Raw genomic sequence first — 18,447 nt, 5'->3', positions numbered from 1 at the left:
AATGGCGGCGGGAGGCGCGCGGCAGCGGGCGCGAGGCAGCGCCACGTCCCGCGGCCCCGGCCGGCGGCTGCGCGAAGGTGAGAGCGCGAGCAAGGCCCTGCCCTCGGCCCGGCGGGCAGAGCTTCGGCGGGGGAGTGCCGCCCCGGCTTCCCGAACAGAGGGCGGGGGCGGTCTCCGAGAGGGTTTTCAAGTTGCGTGTGGCGGTGAAAGACTTGCATCCCACAAACTTACATTCCAAAGAGAAAGTAAACATTCAGACCTTCTCCAAGAGTATTTATTCCATTTAGCATGTATTTTTCCTAATGAAAAAGTTTCCAAGAAGTGTTAAGCATGTGTATATCACATTACTCCATGACACCTTGAAAAATCAAAGAGAAAACAGAAGTTCATTTAAAAGAAAGGGATCACAACCTATTTTTCAGAGGTAGGTGAAAAAGGATCTTTTATTTACAGAACTAACATTAAAGGGGCAAAGGAAAATACAGTTCTGTGTGTGAAGACTATTAGTAGTCAATAACCTACGATACAGAAATTGCCTTTTCTGCATATGATCATATATCAGTAATGCCTTTTGCAGAATCTTTGTAGAGGCCAGAAACCCCTATGACTACTGCAACYTCATTTTATTAACACTGCAAGTTTCCCATATCAGCATTCACACTGACATATATTAATAGTATTTCAGCCCTTCTATCGAGCATTCAGCTGGTACACAGCCCTACAACTTGGGTTTTTAAGTAAAAAGGCTTTGTTCAGATGCTTGAATAAAGAACACTGCAGCACTGCAAAGCCTCTCGAAAAGTATCTGTCTGCCATGAGTACTTTTTCTAAATATTAACCTGGAATTCCACATCAGAAGTGTTAGCTAGCAGCTTGCTGAGCAAACTTAAGAGTAGGGAGCATGGTAAGATCAGGCCTTCTGTTTTTGAAAACACTGAAGTAGTTTTGCCTCAGATCATTTTCAGTATGGGGGGAGGGAGATGAAAAAGATATTTCAGAGTAACCTGGGCAGTCTGAATCACAGAACTGAAAAGTGAGCTGAAATAGTTCAACAAAATTAAAGCCATTTTTTGACCATCTCAGTTATACCTGAGGGAAACGAAGAAAACACTAAACACTACTGACTGGACCTTCTTCACTGTGCAGACGCACCACTTTTTCCTATGAGCTCAATATACAGAGCAAGGTATGACACGGGAAACAACATAGTTTAACTTACAATTACAAAGTCAGGACAGCTGCAAGATTTGTCTTTCAAAATATGGACATTTAAATATTCCTTGTATTTCAGAGTGCTACTCTGACTGAAAAGCACGCTTACTCCAAAGTTTCTAGAACCACTATCTGTGAAACAAATCCTTTAGAGAATGACCTGCATCCACCAGAGGACTGAAAAAGAATTTTCACCAAAAACTTTATAAAACTTCTGCAGTTATAAAAAGCACAATTTAAAATAATCTCCAAAGACAACAGCTTTTGGTAACAGCTGCATTTAAGCCATCTTTCTACATAATAAATACCAAGTACATTGTCTCATACACAAACGATAATTTGACACTGAAAGAAATCACTCCTTTTACTAAGAATCTTTTCTCTGCAATAGATACTGTTTAGAAGTTTGGTGCTTTTTTCTAGTCACTATAGATTTTTCAGTAGGCGACAGTGAATCTCTAACATACAACTAGGCAYTGATGCCTTCTTCCCCCAACTTTAAGGTCATTTCGTAAGAGATTCCATTACCTCCAACACTTAATCTAATTTTAAAATCTGACGCAAATCAACTGTTGGGAGATCTTAAGCTGCCATTATAGCATTTATCAAGTGTGCAATGCAGTAAGTTTGCCGAAACACGTTAGCAAATACCAGGCTGTATACTACCTGTGTGCTATTTAGAATAYAGCTACTGTATTTGAATACACAATTCCTTACTCCAAGAAGTGCTATTCTCACTTGTTCACTGAAAATAAATAGAAAAACATTTGGCATAGATGCCAAACTGCATTAAGTTATACACAGGGTTACCTATTATTTTAACTAGCTCCAAGCTTTTTGGAAACAAATACTCTCCATTTTAAAATCCCGTTACTTCAAATATTTCAATCTGCTTCTGCGCTGTCTTTTTACATCCTTCTCCAATGCCTTCCAACAGAACATGTCTTTGCCGTACTAGGTAGAAGATCAAGAACACTGAAGCAGTCTAGTCTACTCTCAGTTTTTAATGGCACTTTTGCTCCAAATTATCTTTGACACTTCRGAACATTCCTCCTATGGTAGAAATCAGTTTATAAAACCTCACATCCATACAAGCAGGCCACTGGCCCAAACATCTCCATTTCAGTTGCACAGTATAATAACAAAARGCTACTAACTTATTACTACATTTTTCATGTAAGAATCATGAAACCTCTAAATCAAAGGTAAATTAGTGGCTTACGAATTTATCTTTTTTTGACAGGGCTTAAACTGTATTCTTGCACCATGAATTTCACTTTTAGCACAAAGTGCCATTCAAATGTGAATTTCCTACAATACTACATCTTACTATAAAGTGATTCAGGTTTTGAAATAATTTCAAGTATGGCATTCCAACTTTTTCTTGTTTTCAGATATTAAAATATATTGTCTTACAGATTTAAAAATATAAATTTGACAAAAAGTTAGCTATGTGTGTTCAAGATAACTTTGGAACCTCTTTGCTTTTTGTAAACATACATCTCACCATTAAATGATAGGCTGGAAAATGTCAGAGAGGAATCATCCATAGCAAACATGTTTCTCAAGTTGTGCATCTTCAGGGGACAGGAAAAGAACTGCTATGCTGTGTATTCATTCACAAAAACTTATACTAAACAATTAGGTAAGCATATATACATTTTCAAAGAAATAGCACTTCTGCAACATGAAACTGTAGAACCAGTCAGCCATGAGGAAAAGGCAAAGCTAACAATTCTATCATTCATGAATAAGGCCCATACAGAAGGCCAGCTACTCTGTACTGCACAATATATACAGAAAGCAATAAGACAAAAAATATGCTTTTACTGAGAAGGGTGTTTAAGGAAAATTTTGAAATAAGATGATCAGAATACTTAGTATCTATCTTAGGAGCCACATACAATCAGTAAAAATCAGGAAGATTTCCASGCTTGCATGTTCATACACATTACACTGTGGAAATAGTAGAGTTAAAATAAACAGGACATTAAAGTGTCCAGTTTGCAGAAATCTCCATCAACGATACATGAGTATCTGCTCTTGTAGTGTCCATGTGTGTATCATTAAAGATAGCAGATTAAGTGTTCATTAGTAACGAATCCTGACCATGGAACTAGCTCTCGACTTCTATGTATCAGTGCCAAGTAGTAATCTAGTTGAATGCCACCTTATTTTTATAAAAGAACTATGTATTATACCAACATTTAAACTAATTAAGAACTTATACTTTTAGTAGTAAGACAAAGTTGTGAGCACAATAGAAAACAAAAAATATTTAATACATTTGCTTCTAATATTAAAACTGTTCAGCTCCTGAATGGATTCATTTGCATATACCACTTCTTACAGGGAAGAAAGAATGATTATCAAATAGATTTTACAAACTTTTATAAGCAGTGCATAATTCTGTTACCCTGATAAACCTATAAACACTGGTTGATGCATTCAAGAACACCTCTTATAGACACATTTACAGCTATTATCAGAACCCCTCCTTTAAATTGCCTTAAAAAAAAAAGTGAAGTTAGTGCCAGTAAAAGGTGCCAAACCAATAGCTTTAGAAATGGATGCTTCATCCACAAATATGATATATGCATTTAAAGATTCCCCTTACCTCTGCAAGATACCTAAATTTTACCTGTGCAGACAACTCATATTATGGTTAGAATTATATCTATGCAGCTTCTAAGCTCTACTGAAAACAACCAGAATTTCTGTTGGTGACAACTGATACTCATCCAGGAAGAACCGAACTTATTTCATTCTCATAACTGAACCAGAAGTAGCCTTGATTTACTGAGGCAGAATGTGCATTTGCAACTTAGAGAAAGATCTAGTATCCCATTAGTGACCTCAATAATTCAGTTCCCAGCAATAAACCCTTTGGCCAACAGACTGAAGTTCATAGAACTACAGTTATAGATGCTGAGAAATGGACAAAAGATATCCAAAGTTCAAGCTCACTCTAGCAAGGTGAATGAATTCTGCTTGTATTAGGAACATGAACAAAACCAAGTATTGCCACACTTGTGAAGGACTACATTACGTGATCGTTAACATCCAAAAAGATAAGGTTTCTGCAACCACCAAGAAATGCATTTGACCATTTACAACAGAACAAATCACGCACTTTGTACAGTAACAACAACAGTCATTTATGGCCTTATCTACCTGCAAATTAATTCCTTTTGCAGGTACACATTATATTGCTAAGACTCATAAAAATATATATTATCTCTTTCCTTTAACATTTAGGTATATAAATACTTGACTGAAGAACATGCATCATTTAGATAAACAATTGCAAGAATGTTCTCTAAAAACATAGGGTTCTTTGACATTTAGCAGTATAAAATGATTACATATAAAGGTAGCTATTAAAGTCAAGACTTAAACCAATACAGCAGTGAACAGTCCATTGTGTGCTAGTTCAAAGAAATCAAGCACCTTTTGTAACAGGTTATATAATATATATATATATATACACACATACATACACACACATTAATGAATGCATTGTAAATGGAGAAAAAAATAGAATCATTCCATCTGCATATTCTTCTGTTCTGTTTGGATTCCAAACTTACTGTTCATTTTTCTGCTTGTTTCCCATTCAGCTCTTGGTCAATTCTGCTTAAGAAAGCAAGCAGTAAAATTAAAACTATGTTAACAAGAAATTTTTGTTAGTTTCTTAACTCTATTTTAAGCCAAAATGATTAATCTTAACAGGAAGAAGCTGAAAGCTTTTTACACGGAAAGTGTTTTAGTAAATAAATATTAAATTAAGAACTTTCGAATGCGGTCACAAGGTGTTTTAAAAAGACATCTATTTTCCTACYTCCCCATAGAAATGAGTTAAGTCTGTTAAGAAACCATTTAAATAAGCACAGCATTTGAAAGAAAGCATTTGAAAAGTGCAAGTGAAATTTGACTGCAAAATAAGAAAAGCAGGTTTTATGCTGTTACTAATGAATGCAAGCAGAAATACAAGTTTAAAGTAAGGTAAGATGACATCTACTGCTATCAAGCACTGCTGTGCTACTTCATACTCTATGATTACCCACGAAAAATTCACCATCATGCTGCTGAAATTTCTTTTTATAAAAAGCAATCCRCTTTTGAACTGGCAAACAAGATCTTACTTTGCAGAAACCACTGGATTATTAATAGTCCTGCATGAGACGTACTTTTCCATCTTTACACCAAGAGCCTATAGCCTTAATTATATCTTTTGGAAAATAAGTAGTGAATAGAGGTAAATTCATTTTAGAACCAATAGCAGTTCCAGAGCAGGAGAATAAGTTTGTGTTGTCACAACCCAGTTGTACCTCCTACCTCTTCAGTTTCTCAAACTATAACCAGCCAGTTTCTCCAAAACAGTAAAAACAATGACTGTTCTCTARGCCATGAGCCCCCCCCAAAAAAGAGGAGGCAGGTATTCTATTTTCAGCAACACTATAATAGTTGTATGAACTGAGTCCAGTACATACTGTTCCAAATTTGTTGGATCTTCATCATCTACAAATCAGTCTTAGTAAAATAACTGTTTACTTGCAGGGTATGCAGCTGCAGCTGATCCCTATCCTCACTGCAGTATCATAGGAAAGCATGTTTTGACATGAATTAAAGGACATTTCAAAAAAAAAAGTATTTAAGAAAATATGGGAAGCTAATGTGAAAAAACAAGCTACATGTAAGCATACAATTAACAATATAAATCCATAAAAGTATAAAATATTCCAGCTTCCGTAATGACTCAAATTATGCTTAGCCAAAGAATTCTCACTGCCATCCCTGACAAAGTTAAAAACTGAACTTAACACATCTTTCCCCCTGTTCTAACAAGCGCTTGTGATCTTTCCTCTTATTTAAGAATTTTAAATAGGAAGATAAAATATTTCACTTTTGTGAAATATAAGYGGTGATATTATTGACATGGACACTGAAGAGTTGTGTACTGAAATTTAAAAAGTTTTTACATTACTGTTTGAGTGTCTTAGGTCTGCAATGGATGTTGCAATAGAATTGGRCCAAATTATATATGCTGGAAAATCAAGCAGAACAGTTGCTCTTTAATATGTACTGAAAACAGTTTATTGAATTTGATGTTTTTAACTTCAGACAAAAACACTGCAAGATTCTCTCTTAATTGGAGTAATTCCTAGAAGATGCCCAATACACTTCTCACCAGCCTTATCTACCCATCTTCAGAAAAAAAAAAAAGAACACACACAAAAATACACACAAAAAAACCCCTACACTCTTTATGTATTTTTTTCCTGCCTCTCATCCTACCTCTCTGCCAGCCACCTAATTTGCAGACAATAAGGCTCCCTCAGTAGTTGTGCACACATAGGAGGACTCATCAAAAAAAAGTTAAAATTAGTATCAAAACCTTTCAGTACACTTGTTAGTGGCAAAGTGGAAAAAAATGCATAAAATTAAAAAAAAAAAAATCTACTTCCACAATAGCTTGAATGGTTAACAGGCCATGAAAATTAACAAAATGAAAACCCAATGTTTATTAGCAAGGAATTTAGGCACTGCAAATACAAACAGCACTAAAAATATTAACTAATTTAGATTGCATCTGTGCAAGTTAATAATTAGAAAAAAAGGTAGTGAATACCGAACTAAAGCAAAATACAAGATTCAAGATTAGAACTTCCCCCAATGCTGCATTTACTGAAGACAGCTTAGCACCTAAACCCAGTTCTTCTTTCAGACATCATCATTTTTTTTTTGATACAATGAAACTTAGTTTAATCAATTCACCTAGAATCATGACTTTTGCGTGGTGAAGATGTAGTTGAAAATCTGTACATCCCCTTAAAAATAAGCATCTCATGTGATACTRGAGACTATTTACAAATATCTGGTTAAACATACAGGGTGTTACACTGCATTACAAACAGCTACTTCCATGCATAGAAACTCGGTCGCTAGTGCATGTTTATATTTACAAATGCTTATTCCTTTATGCAAGCCAATCAACTGGGAGTTAGTTGCAGAGCGAACAGTCTTATCTAGATGCAACCCTAATCAAAACATGAATATACCTTTTCTGTTTCTTTCTAAACTTTTCTTCTTCATACCTTGGTGAGGAAAAGTTTGATTTCAGTAAATCAAAGATATGAAGGCCAAACTCAACAGAAGTTGCAAACTGGTATTAGTTTCAATATATTTTGTGGAAACATACCAAGTTTAAAATTGATATAATTAAGAAAAATAGATATTGTACTTCCAACCTCTATGAGCCTTAAACAAGGAGCATTAAGATTTGGTTACTATGTCATAAGATATGAATTCAATACAACCTCTTGTACAGTATCTTTCACTGAAATTTAAGGTCTGTATTCATAAGAATAGTCTAAAGCCAGAAATAATCCACCACAAGTCTGAACTAACTCCAGAAATCAACCAGTTCAGCCTTTACAGAAGGAGTATAGTTCATCAAAACAGATAGAAGTCTTGCCAGACTGGGAATGAAAATCTGGATTTTGGTAATGCATCCTTCAAAAGCCCCATTAAAAAATATTTTAAACRTAGCACAAGGCTGCTTCAACTTTGACAAGTCTCTTTCCACACAGAAAACCACATTGTCTTCATTTTATAAAAAGTTCAATTTTGCAGCTGATACCAGCTGTAATACAGTAGCATTTACTGCAGTAATTGCTCTCCTCCTCCACAAGGATGTGCCCTTCTGACCAGGGTGACATTATACCATCCTTCCTTATAGAGCTCCCAGTTTGCCACCACACTTGTAGCTCCTCTATTGTGATGCATAATCTACAGGCTCTTTGTTACAGCTCTTAATAGGTGGATCAGCCTCTTTTTTTTTTAAATCAATATTGTTAGTATGTCCAATTGGTTCTTTAATTAAYGATCTTTATTCTACTACTGCATCCACACATACTATTGAAAAGTCATCATCATGCCTGAGGGCATATAAAGAGTTGTGCTAACACYAGAATAGGTTATACTACATGGCCAAGATCTGGAGTGAAGGAGGAACAGTGGGGGACAGGCAGAAAAAAACAAGCACATTATGCTGCCTTTCCCCCAAAGCAGTTTCAGAATATTACAGTTAAGGATTCAGCACTCTTCCATTGCAGATTTTCTTTTAAATGAAATCCTGACCCAAGTGATATTTCACTGCTTAAATTACTCTGCATTTTAGCATGAAAATGGAAGATATCTATAGTAACTTCAGTACTAACATGCCTAGAATTTCTAATAAGCCAGTTTAACATTCAAGTGGAGAAAACCTGCAGTGAGGCCTCACCTCCACGATTCACATGCCATAATTCAGTAATTACATAAGTCAGTTTTCTGTTCAAAACCAACCACTGAATACATTTACATACTGGTACTAAACCATGGTCAACTTAGAACACAGTTGAATAATAAAACGTACTGTTTTATGCACTCTGGGATGCCAACGTATTCCATGGGGATGAGTTCAGCTAGTTCTGCCAACGTAAAAACATACCTAATTTTTTGGCTGAATTTTGAGCTGTGGAAGAACACACACAGGGTACAGTTACAACTTTAAAAATGTTCAGTAAAATTAAAATAGTTTTTGAAGTTTAAATACCTTCCAGAGTATTACCTAATAAAAGGTTTAGTGATGGCCAGAAGCGTTCTGATGAACCAAGAMGGATGAACTATTATTAATGATTTCAGATTTTTCCTTAACCTGAAGAATTCAAAACAGCAGACATAAATATTAGAACACAGGCAATGTGACAAAGGCTTCTGAGCATACAAAAGAGAAGTACTTTCTTGCTAGCACAACTTTGTCGCATAAATCATTTAGACTTTACATTATTAGAAATTCCCATCAACCAGAAAAGTCATAGTACGTTTTATATTTTAACTATACAGTTGTAATGTCACCTTCTCAACAGTGAAAAGGGAATGACATTCTGAAGACAACGTTTCTTTGAACCTTTTTGTACAGTTGTAATGAAGTACTCAAAAAGGATCAATCTTATTATCTTCTTCTAGTATTTATTTAGCATATTAATGCATGTTACCATTCTACATGGTAACAGTATACAGCATTCTAACAATCTACTATTTTCATTTAAAAATTACATATGCCTGTAGCATTGTTTCTACTTTGTCTCAGTTTAGGAAAAGATCTTCAATATACCAGACAATTCACTTAACAAGTAAGTCTTAGCGGACAGGTACCACATACACCACATTAAGTAGCASTTTTCCCAAAATACATACCATTACGCAGATAAGTATTTTAAGAAAATACTGCAGCAGAACTTCTTACCTTCTGTCAATTTGCTGGTAACATTTCCTGAGCCAGCCTAAACTTGGCATTTTTCTCCGTGTTGTTGCACCATTCAAGTAAACTATCATATAGTTCTCTGCTACTAATAGCTCTAAAGTGCCAATTACATACCTGCAAAGATAAGCACAGAGAAAACCTCCAAGTGAAGACCTACAGATATTATTAACGTAATTACAACTACTGCTCAAATTACTAATTATTAATAAAAAAAAGAAAGAAAAAAAGAGTGTTGAGCAACTAGTCAGGTCTTCCCCCCCCCGAAAGTAAATGTAGTTGCTTTACTATTTCTTACCTCTTCCTCACCTCAAATGTAAAAGACTTAATTTAAAGGAAAAAAAGAGGCATACTCTCCCTAACATTAAAATACTGTATCTCACAATGTGAAACTAAGATGGTATTTGGAGGCAGACGACAACTTACTTAAATAGATTGTCCATTAGATATCTGTAGTTAGGCTGGCTGCTTTCTGGCATAAAGCATACGGCAAACACAACAATGGCATTTAACCCATCACCATAATAACCTAAAAACAAAGAAGAAAAAGCAGCAGCAAGTGACAAAGATGACTACATCTTGACTACATTTACACAAAGAAAGGTCAACCCTGCTTGGTAAGTACCTAAAGGCTTTACAAACGTTCATGGTAAGTTCACASAGTTACAAGAAACATTAAGATTTACCAAGTTTGTCCATTTGTCTACTCTTAAAGGCATCACTGGGATTACAGTAAATCAGCTGCTGCACTTACATTTAGAATCTCAGTATCTTTAACAGCGTTCCGGATGGTCAGCTTTTCTCCCTACTTAAACTTCGTATACACTGTTGAGAAGAGTCAGTAAACTGATTCATGCCTCAGCTTTCAGCACTCTCACAAAACCAAAGAACTATACCAGTAGCAGAAAAAGTCACATCTTACTACATACATTCAGCTTAAAAAAATGCTCATAATATTTGGGCAACCCCATCATGTTTTAATACTGCAGTTTTTTAGTATTTGTTAGGCTTTGTCATTAGAAAGGCACATTAGTAGCACTACCAAAACACGCGTGCATTTTGAAACTTCAGTTTAACTAGAAAAAAGAAAGAAAAAACCCCACTGTATGCCTTAACAGTGCAACACATGATCATCGTTCATGAACCTTTATGCCCAAAGTTCTTCCTATCCCACCCCAACTCAGCTCAAAATAGCAGTTTCTCAGCAGTTCCCTTCAGCACATCGCTAATTCTTACCACCATGACTGATAACTTTTTTATACGGTTCAATTGCCTTCATGTCCACCCTATGGTCCTGTTCTCCAATCCTAAACATACGCCAGCGCCGACCATCCTCTTTTTCTTCTGCAGCAGTGTACTCCGTAAGCGATCCTTTTCTAATTACATCAGTAGTTTTTGGTTTTGGAAGATCATCTACCAAAGATGAAATATGTTCAAGATCCGTTATGAATACTATGTGGAGTGACACTCAATTACAACACAAGTTAACCACTTTGTTATCTAATCTATTTCAACATTCCTCATCCCGTCAAACATATCAGCCAACTTAGTTCCTTCAGCCATTATGAAATAGGATCTCATGGGTGCCAAATACTTCATTTAATGAAAATATTCTATGTTAGCATTGATATGCATCAACTATAATGTTTTATTTCAAAGTGCCTGACAAATTTCTAATCACGTAGGAAGCCTTTTAATTGTAAGCTTTTAGAACACAGACCTTAGTGTAGTTCAACAAAATAAACAAAGTGGTTAACTCCAACGATTATTATAAAGGTTGCTTGATCACAGATTTACACAAAAGCATAATTAAAACATTAACACTATCTTGCAAGCAGACATGCAGACATCTATTAGAAATTAAATCTAGTTCATGTGTATGCAATCAATATATATGAAATTTATGCTGGCAGCAATCTGTGAAAGAATTTGCTCCAATTACATTATGATTCTTGACTTTGTTGCATAGACCTTACCCAAAGCGAGAAAAACCTACTGCAAGTTAGTTGTCTGTTCCCAAGACAAAGCTGTTAATTGAAACTATCCTTCCAGGAAAATGAAGACAGCAGCATTAAAAGGAAGAAAAGACAGAAACCCTTTTCAGCCACTTTTAAAAACAACGCACAAAYATCTGGAACATTTCCTTAGCATCATTCCAGAGTTAAACCCAAACACCAATTCTTCCCTAAAATAATAAAACAACAAAAATCCTTTTACACAGGCAAACCCACAGTCTCTGCTATGAAAACTTCACCTGCAACATCTCCTTAGCTATTAAAAAAYATTTGTGTTTTTAAAAGCATTTTTCTCCAATTATAGACTATCTTGAAATGAAAAACAGGTCGTGCTTCACATGCAACAATGTAAAAGAAAACTTCTTGTTCACTTAGGAATTAATTTTTCTTTTTACAACATAAAAAAAAGAATACTTGAGCTTGCAGGTTCAGTTATTTCTGATGCACATTTAGCAGCACAAATTAAAGGTTCCAACTGTTTGGCCCAGAAAACAGTTTTGACTTATAAAAGGGTCTTAAAACATAATTATAACTGCAGCTTTAACACTCAGCTGGACTTAACTCATACGCAGAACTTGTTATCTCAAATAAAATTTGGTAGCCTCTCAAGTTTTCACCTCTAAAGATCAAGAAAGATGAAGCATTTATTTCTCAATTCTAAGATAGCTTGCGTGTAGCACTTCTAGTGCAGGTATGGCTAAATTAGCTTCGTATCAAGTTACTTTCAAATTCCTTGACACACAATAGGGATTCTTCTGCTGCTTCCAATCAGTTTAGAAGACAGGCAAACTTTAAAGTTAGTGGCCTTTGCCCTTTCTCATTAACAGCAATGCATCAGATCAGGATCAGTATTTTTTAAAAATAACATTCAATCTTCCTCAAAGATTTGCAATTTACAGATTTGTGAAAAGCTAAACTACAATGTACATACTCTCTGCATGGTTCATCTCCATTTAAAACTCATCTGTAATTCCCAGTTTATTTCTTAGAAACATACCACAGTGGATGAGGATTTTCCGTAACTTAGAGATTTACAAGTGTTCATGACATTCACTTAAGTTTATTTAGCATTACAGCTGTTATGTTTGTCTGTTTACTAATCAGTCAGGGTTTGATTTGCTTTTTACAAATTCATTATACCTATTCACAATTCCCAATTTAATCATTCCCTTTATATTTTTATTCTTACARTGTTGAGCCTTAATTACTCCCCACCTGAAAAACTGTGGACCTGTGCATAAGAGAATAGAAGTCTTTTATGGAATTAGACAAAAGCAACAAAACAGTTACCTTCCCATTCAAATTCATTACTGTTCTCTGAGGGAGTATCCAAGTCATCCAAATCAATCTCTCCACTCTCATCCAAGTCATCAGACAATACAGATTCCCCACTGTGATCCAAAGTTAAGCTAATATCTGGTGCCATTAGTTTCTTCCTCACTTTGTTTCCATTAACTTCTGCATTAAAAAAAAAGCAAGTTATTAACTTTAAAAGTTAAAACAAGTTTAGAGAAGTATATCAACAATCCAGAATAGTGCAGTGCTTTGCCAAAGTGCATAAGACAATGCCCATCACTTAACCAATGTGTCTTTAGAATAGAAATTAAAATAAACATAGGGTGAAAAGAACAGCACTGAGTTTTAAGTTCTGTAGTCTTTAAGTATTCCCAATTGTATACGCATTATGATCACAGTAGTAGACCACCATATTTCATACAGCAAGAAAAATGTGAAGTGCTACCACCTCCTAACTGACCAAAATCTATGCTAGCTATATCAAAGTGCACACAACCCATTCTAGATGTTATACTAAATGTTACAGACAGTGCGAAAGATTAATGTTTCTAGCCCTTGTTTTCGTTAGATATTGGTAACATCATAACCACTTTTGGAAAAAAAAAATACAAGCTATAACAAATAAAGGCTGACAGACAACAGTAAGGACAGAAAAACAAAGAAACTAGTAGGTAAATACACAGCATGCTTTGAAACACAAAGCAAATACTTGCGTGTTTTAGACAGCACTTGAAAGCAGGGAAGAAAATAAAATGCCTGATCCAGCACTGGAAATGCCAAAGCTAAAGCAGACGGACAAAATCCAGAAAAGTTTTAAAAATGAGGAAAAAAAGCATCTGGATTTCCTCCCTGACCTTTCAGACGTGGAACATTCTTAAAAGCACTCTTAGTCCTGAAATTTGGGGTGACTACTGACACTCAGATACCAAACAATGAACTGTTATTTTTCAGATAGGTCAGGAAGGGAGAGTGCAATAAYTCATTTTATCCAGTATTAACTTCACAGCTCAGTTTAGAGGGAGGATGATGATTCTCAGATGTTTTATTCCAAAAACTTTTTTTTTCAAATAACATTTTTTTAATACAAATACGTCATTTAGAATGCTTTTCCCTCAAACCTAACTTCTTAAAAAAAAAGAAAAAAAGACAAAAATGGAGCTTTAAGACAGCTGCCTAAGCAGGAAGAAGTCTGCTTGACTAGAGTGAACTGTTCTTACCAATTTCACCTTCTCTTCCAGCCTCAGCCAATATATCTGATTCAGGGTCATCCTCTGGCAGGGGCCTGGTGCAAGAAGTAGAAAATATTAGTACAAAAGGGTCTCTCTTATAACCAGCTAAATGCAAAATATTTAGATTCATGCACTGCTAAAAAAAAAAAAAATCCACTGTGGGACAGGATTTCACTAAATATACTTTAGTCTAAGGTCGACCTGTCAGCAAACCAAGCACTGAGCTAACAGGGAACTCCTTTACAGCACTCAAATGACCATCTGCTGATGTGATCAATAMCAAAATACTGGTTGCTATTGGTGCCTATCATCCTTCAGAAAATTTGTCATATTCTTGCCATGAGAAAGTCTGATATTAAATACATCTCAGAAGTATCTCTCACTTTCTTACCAAATGTCTCTGCATTCAGCTGCTTTAGCACCTCTTCAGGCACAAATGTCACTAGCATTCTTAACAGTTAAAAATTTCGCCCAGAAACATTGCCTAATGAAGTATTTGGGCCTTCAGACATTGATAATAATATGCAAACAGTGTAGCTGCAAAAGGTTACCATAGTGGAAAAACACAAAACCTAACTTTATTCAAAACTCCCTCTTCAGTAACACTGAAGGCTTGCACAGTGACATTCCTGTATTACCTGAATTACACTTGGAGAGATCGCTCTCCAGTCCACAAAGAGCCACACCACAAAACCCTTTTCATACTACTACATTAATACTGAAAATCACTGCAAGATTATTTAGTATTGATTCATCAGGAACAGAGTATTAGCTTTATCTGGATGTTATACATTTGATTTGAACAAATTATTCTTTTAAACCTTGGAAAATCTTCATCTTGCCATTCTTCCTTAAACTCCACACCTTCCATTCTTCTTAAATTACTAATAGGGACTCCTGATCAGCCGAACCTCTTGTCTTCAAGACAGCAGGTTAAAAAAGAGCTGCAAAAAACAGACAACAGAAGATGCTAGTTCAATATTGTCGGTATTCTAGTACATACAACATGTCCTTTCACTTACCACTGTGTTATTATACAAGAAAAAAAAAAAGAAACCAACCCAGGGAATAGCTTTTTGCTTCTGCCCCCCACCTTAAAAGAAAGAAAAGAAAGAAAAAGCCAACCCCCCGCCTCCCCTCCACTTACAGAATACCTTCTAACCTCTCTGTCACACAGAGAGGTATCTCTGGAGTTCACCCAATGACCTGCTCAGGAAGGACCAATTTCTAAGTTTAAATCAAGTCCCTAAGCAACCTGATCTATTGTTTGGATTACAACAATTCCCTCTAAAAGAAAACTACAAGAAACCTGAGAATTCTCAAGTTTCTATGAGAGATACTTAAACAAACAAAAAAGTATACTCAGAAAAAAAAAAAAGAAAACCACAGATGGTCAGGTATAAAATACAGCACAGTTCCTAAAAAAAGCAATTTAAAGTTAACTCCCTATTTTAGAGCTGTTTGGAGAACTCACCCTGCGACATGCAAGTCAGGCTGTGTTTTTTCAGGCTCACCCATCACCATTAACACGGAATCCCCAATAATGGAACATAATAAACCATTCTGGTAACACACAAGTTAACGTCTAATCCAGTTCAAACTCTCGGCTGTGCTGGCTCTAAAGATTAACAGGAACAAGTAAACTTATTACAATCGACACAAATCAGAACATGAAACTACACAGCATTTTTAAATGTAAATAAGCAACACAGAACACTAGTAAGTACAAGGCCTGAATACAATCACACAGCCAGTTAAGCCAGAGATACAGTTTATTTTTCACATGGACAAAGTGACAGTTAAACTTACTGTTCCGTAGGATCATCCTTTAGAGCAAATAGCACCTCTCAATTTCCGTTTTCCTGATTACAATCACAGACTTTTTTTTTTCCCCCTCCTTTCTCTCAAATGAGTCCTGCAATGCCTAAGGTGACACTGCACAATCTGATTAATAAAAGCCTTTTTAAAAAATGCTGATTTTCTGTAAAACCACAGAACTAGAGGTAAGTTCAATGGCAAAGATTTTCAGCGTACTTTGCTGACATTTCCCTCCTTCTCCCACCCAAAAAACTGAAATATTTTCCCCTTTTTAATAATACCATACTTGAAATAATTTCTTGCTGCATGAATAATATGACATTCCTCAGGAAACATACAATAACCCAATACACTAAGGCATAAAGTTTAAAAGTTCTTTTCATGAGGTAGTAACATTTCAGAATACTGTTACAAAATATTTCCCACATAAATTACAGAATTCTCATCAGCAACATCTCATAAAGATGTATTAAAACCAATTATTTGCTAAATACTGCATTGCATAATTACAAACAACTTACAAGGCAAGTTCCAAATCTTATGTAATGAAAGCATGAGTTCTAAGTTATTTCATTTCAGCATCCTACTAAACATTCAGATGACGCAGTAGTTTTGGATTTTTTGACTTGTCTCATGTGCAAGTACACTATCACTGTCAACTAGAAAAATGAGAAATTAAGAAAAGGTTATCTTCAATTTCAAGAAAGTTAGAAAACTGCCAACTTTCAAGTCAGCTACTGAATAATTCTACATCATCAATAAAAATGCTTACAAAGCAGGAAAAAATAAATCCTATWATCTCTGCTTATAGAAGCTAAAGCAGATGTTAGAATACCGGTTTCCTATGGTTGCTGTGGTAGCACTGACTTCCTGTGTTTTTACTGTGCCAAACTCTCTCATTAATGCAGCAGTAAAAGAAATATCTAGAAGGCTAAACTTGAAAAATGTAATATCTTGTAATAATGCAAGTCTTCATTAGTCACGTAGAAAAAAAGCAAGCAATTTCTACCTGGTCCTATCACTCCTTGTGGCCAACTCAAAAAAACTCTGCTTTCTCAGAACAACTTATTTGCTCATTAGTCTCAATTTTATTAACAGAAATAGTATTTGAAGATTTGGAGCTATAAAGGTCAGAAGCTTCCCTATGTTGGAAGACACCTGGATATGGGACTGCTGTGCAGTTTGATCTCTTACAGGAGCCCCGGGAGGCTGGTGTTTAACCGTGCCTCTTGCACTTCCGTGCTGTGTCTCCAGAGGCAAGTCACAACATTACAAACAAGGAAGAAAAATAACAAGTGAAGATGTTACTAAACTCCACTACTCTTCTGCTACAGCTAATATAAGCACATCCATTTCCAGAATATGTTTTCATTTCAAAAGATTACTACTTATACCAGAAGTCAAACACCAGTGTTCTCATCCCTTTTTCTGGAAGATAAAGGCACACAGTTTTCACAATTGTCCCATTAATGCTGTTTGGGAAGATGCAGTAATACCAAATATGACAGYGCAGAGAAGCCTATTGTAAACTGCCGTTGCTTGGTTTGGTTTACAGTGGAACATAAGAAGTCAAAGATATCACTCTAATTTATCCCAGATAACTTGGAAAAAGAGAAACAACAGAATGCATTAAGTCTGTTTTATTTGTTAAGTTAAAAACCTCTTCCAAGAATGCTTTTTAACAGTTTTCACTGCTGAATTCTCAAAAGGGAAAGAATATACAAGTAAAAAGGAGTTAAGCATTTGGATGCAGTCACATCTGTCTATCCTAGACAAACACCCATTTTCAGCCCTTGATCAGGGCACCAGAGCGTTTTAAGTAAAATAACTATAGGGTTTACTTTGCAAGAGAAGTGCAATGATGAGTACATGACTAAACTAAAAACTAGCTGACCTGCACAAAGAACAGCATGTTATTCCAGTATCTTCATGTCAAGCTAGCTAACTTTTTTTCTATGTTTTACATCCACCATTTCAGAGAGATACTAAATTGAACTCCAGCTTTCAGGCATTAAAGAGGTGCCTCTAAGAGTATTTTTCAAGTCTGACTTACAGCAAGCCAAAAGTAAGGAACGTGCATGTGTTTTCTTGCACACAAACCACATTGTGTAGCTCACAGTAATTTTTAAGTGCTTCTGTAACTCTTTTTAAAAGCTCTGTAAAGCTTTTAAAATGTCACCACACTAGCCATAACTCTGCAAAACAGCATTTCCCAGATCTGGAGACAGACACTGTACAATCAAAACCCTACCACCTGCAGCTTTACAAAATGAGATGATGCAATGACGTTCAGTACTAGTAAATCACTTCTTCRTCTCTCTTTTTCGACCCTTCCTCAATGGGAGCAAATCATAAGAGAAATCATCGGGAGAAAAAAAAAAGTATTTATAAAAATACTCCTGCTTTCATCTCCGAGGAAACTACTACGTTCCGCTTCGCAGGTGAAATGCAGGTGGGCAGGCAGGCAAATTATGGATTCGTGCTACAAGTACGCAGAGCGGTGAGAGACTCTCCGTTTCGGAGCCACTGGGCCTTCGGGGTACGCGCTGACGGCGCGAGGAGACGGCCG

At 35.8% G+C, this 18,447-nt stretch overlaps 1 protein-coding gene across 7 annotated transcripts; it reads right to left on the bottom strand.

Moving 5' to 3' along the window:
• Positions 1–256: 256 nt before the first annotated feature.
• Positions 257–15,705, bottom strand: BNIP2 (BCL2 interacting protein 2). 7 transcript variants are annotated; one of them, XM_085303291.1, is made up of 12 exons: positions 15,535–15,705; positions 14,882–15,004; positions 14,049–14,113; positions 13,545–13,613; positions 12,826–12,993; positions 10,757–10,933; positions 9,947–10,049; positions 9,506–9,637; positions 8,828–8,914; positions 8,633–8,731; positions 7,275–7,310; positions 257–4,848 (listed from the first exon to the last, which is right to left on the bottom strand). In XM_085303291.1, the coding sequence occupies exons 2-12, from the start codon at positions 14,929–14,931 to the stop codon at positions 4,806–4,808; spliced, it is 1,029 nt and encodes a 342-aa protein (XP_085159417.1). In that variant the 5' UTR covers positions 14,932–15,004; positions 15,535–15,705; the 3' UTR covers positions 257–4,805. The 7 variants fall into 7 exon arrangements, with proteins under 7 accessions (XP_085159417.1, XP_085159418.1, XP_085159419.1 ...); XM_085303292.1 differs by having other exon boundaries at positions 257–4,845; XM_085303293.1 differs by lacking the exon at positions 7,275–7,310 and having other exon boundaries at positions 257–4,845.
• Between the last annotated feature and the right edge of the window lie 2,742 nt (positions 15,706–18,447).

Source organism: Rhea americana, unplaced genomic scaffold (genome assembly GCF_003343005.1).
Source record: "Rhea americana isolate MKP2758 unplaced genomic scaffold, rheAme1 scaffold_2, whole genome shotgun sequence".
NCBI classification, from domain to species: Eukaryota; Metazoa; Chordata; class Aves; order Rheiformes; family Rheidae; genus Rhea; species Rhea americana.
This window is presented reverse-complemented; position numbering and strand designations above follow the sequence as displayed.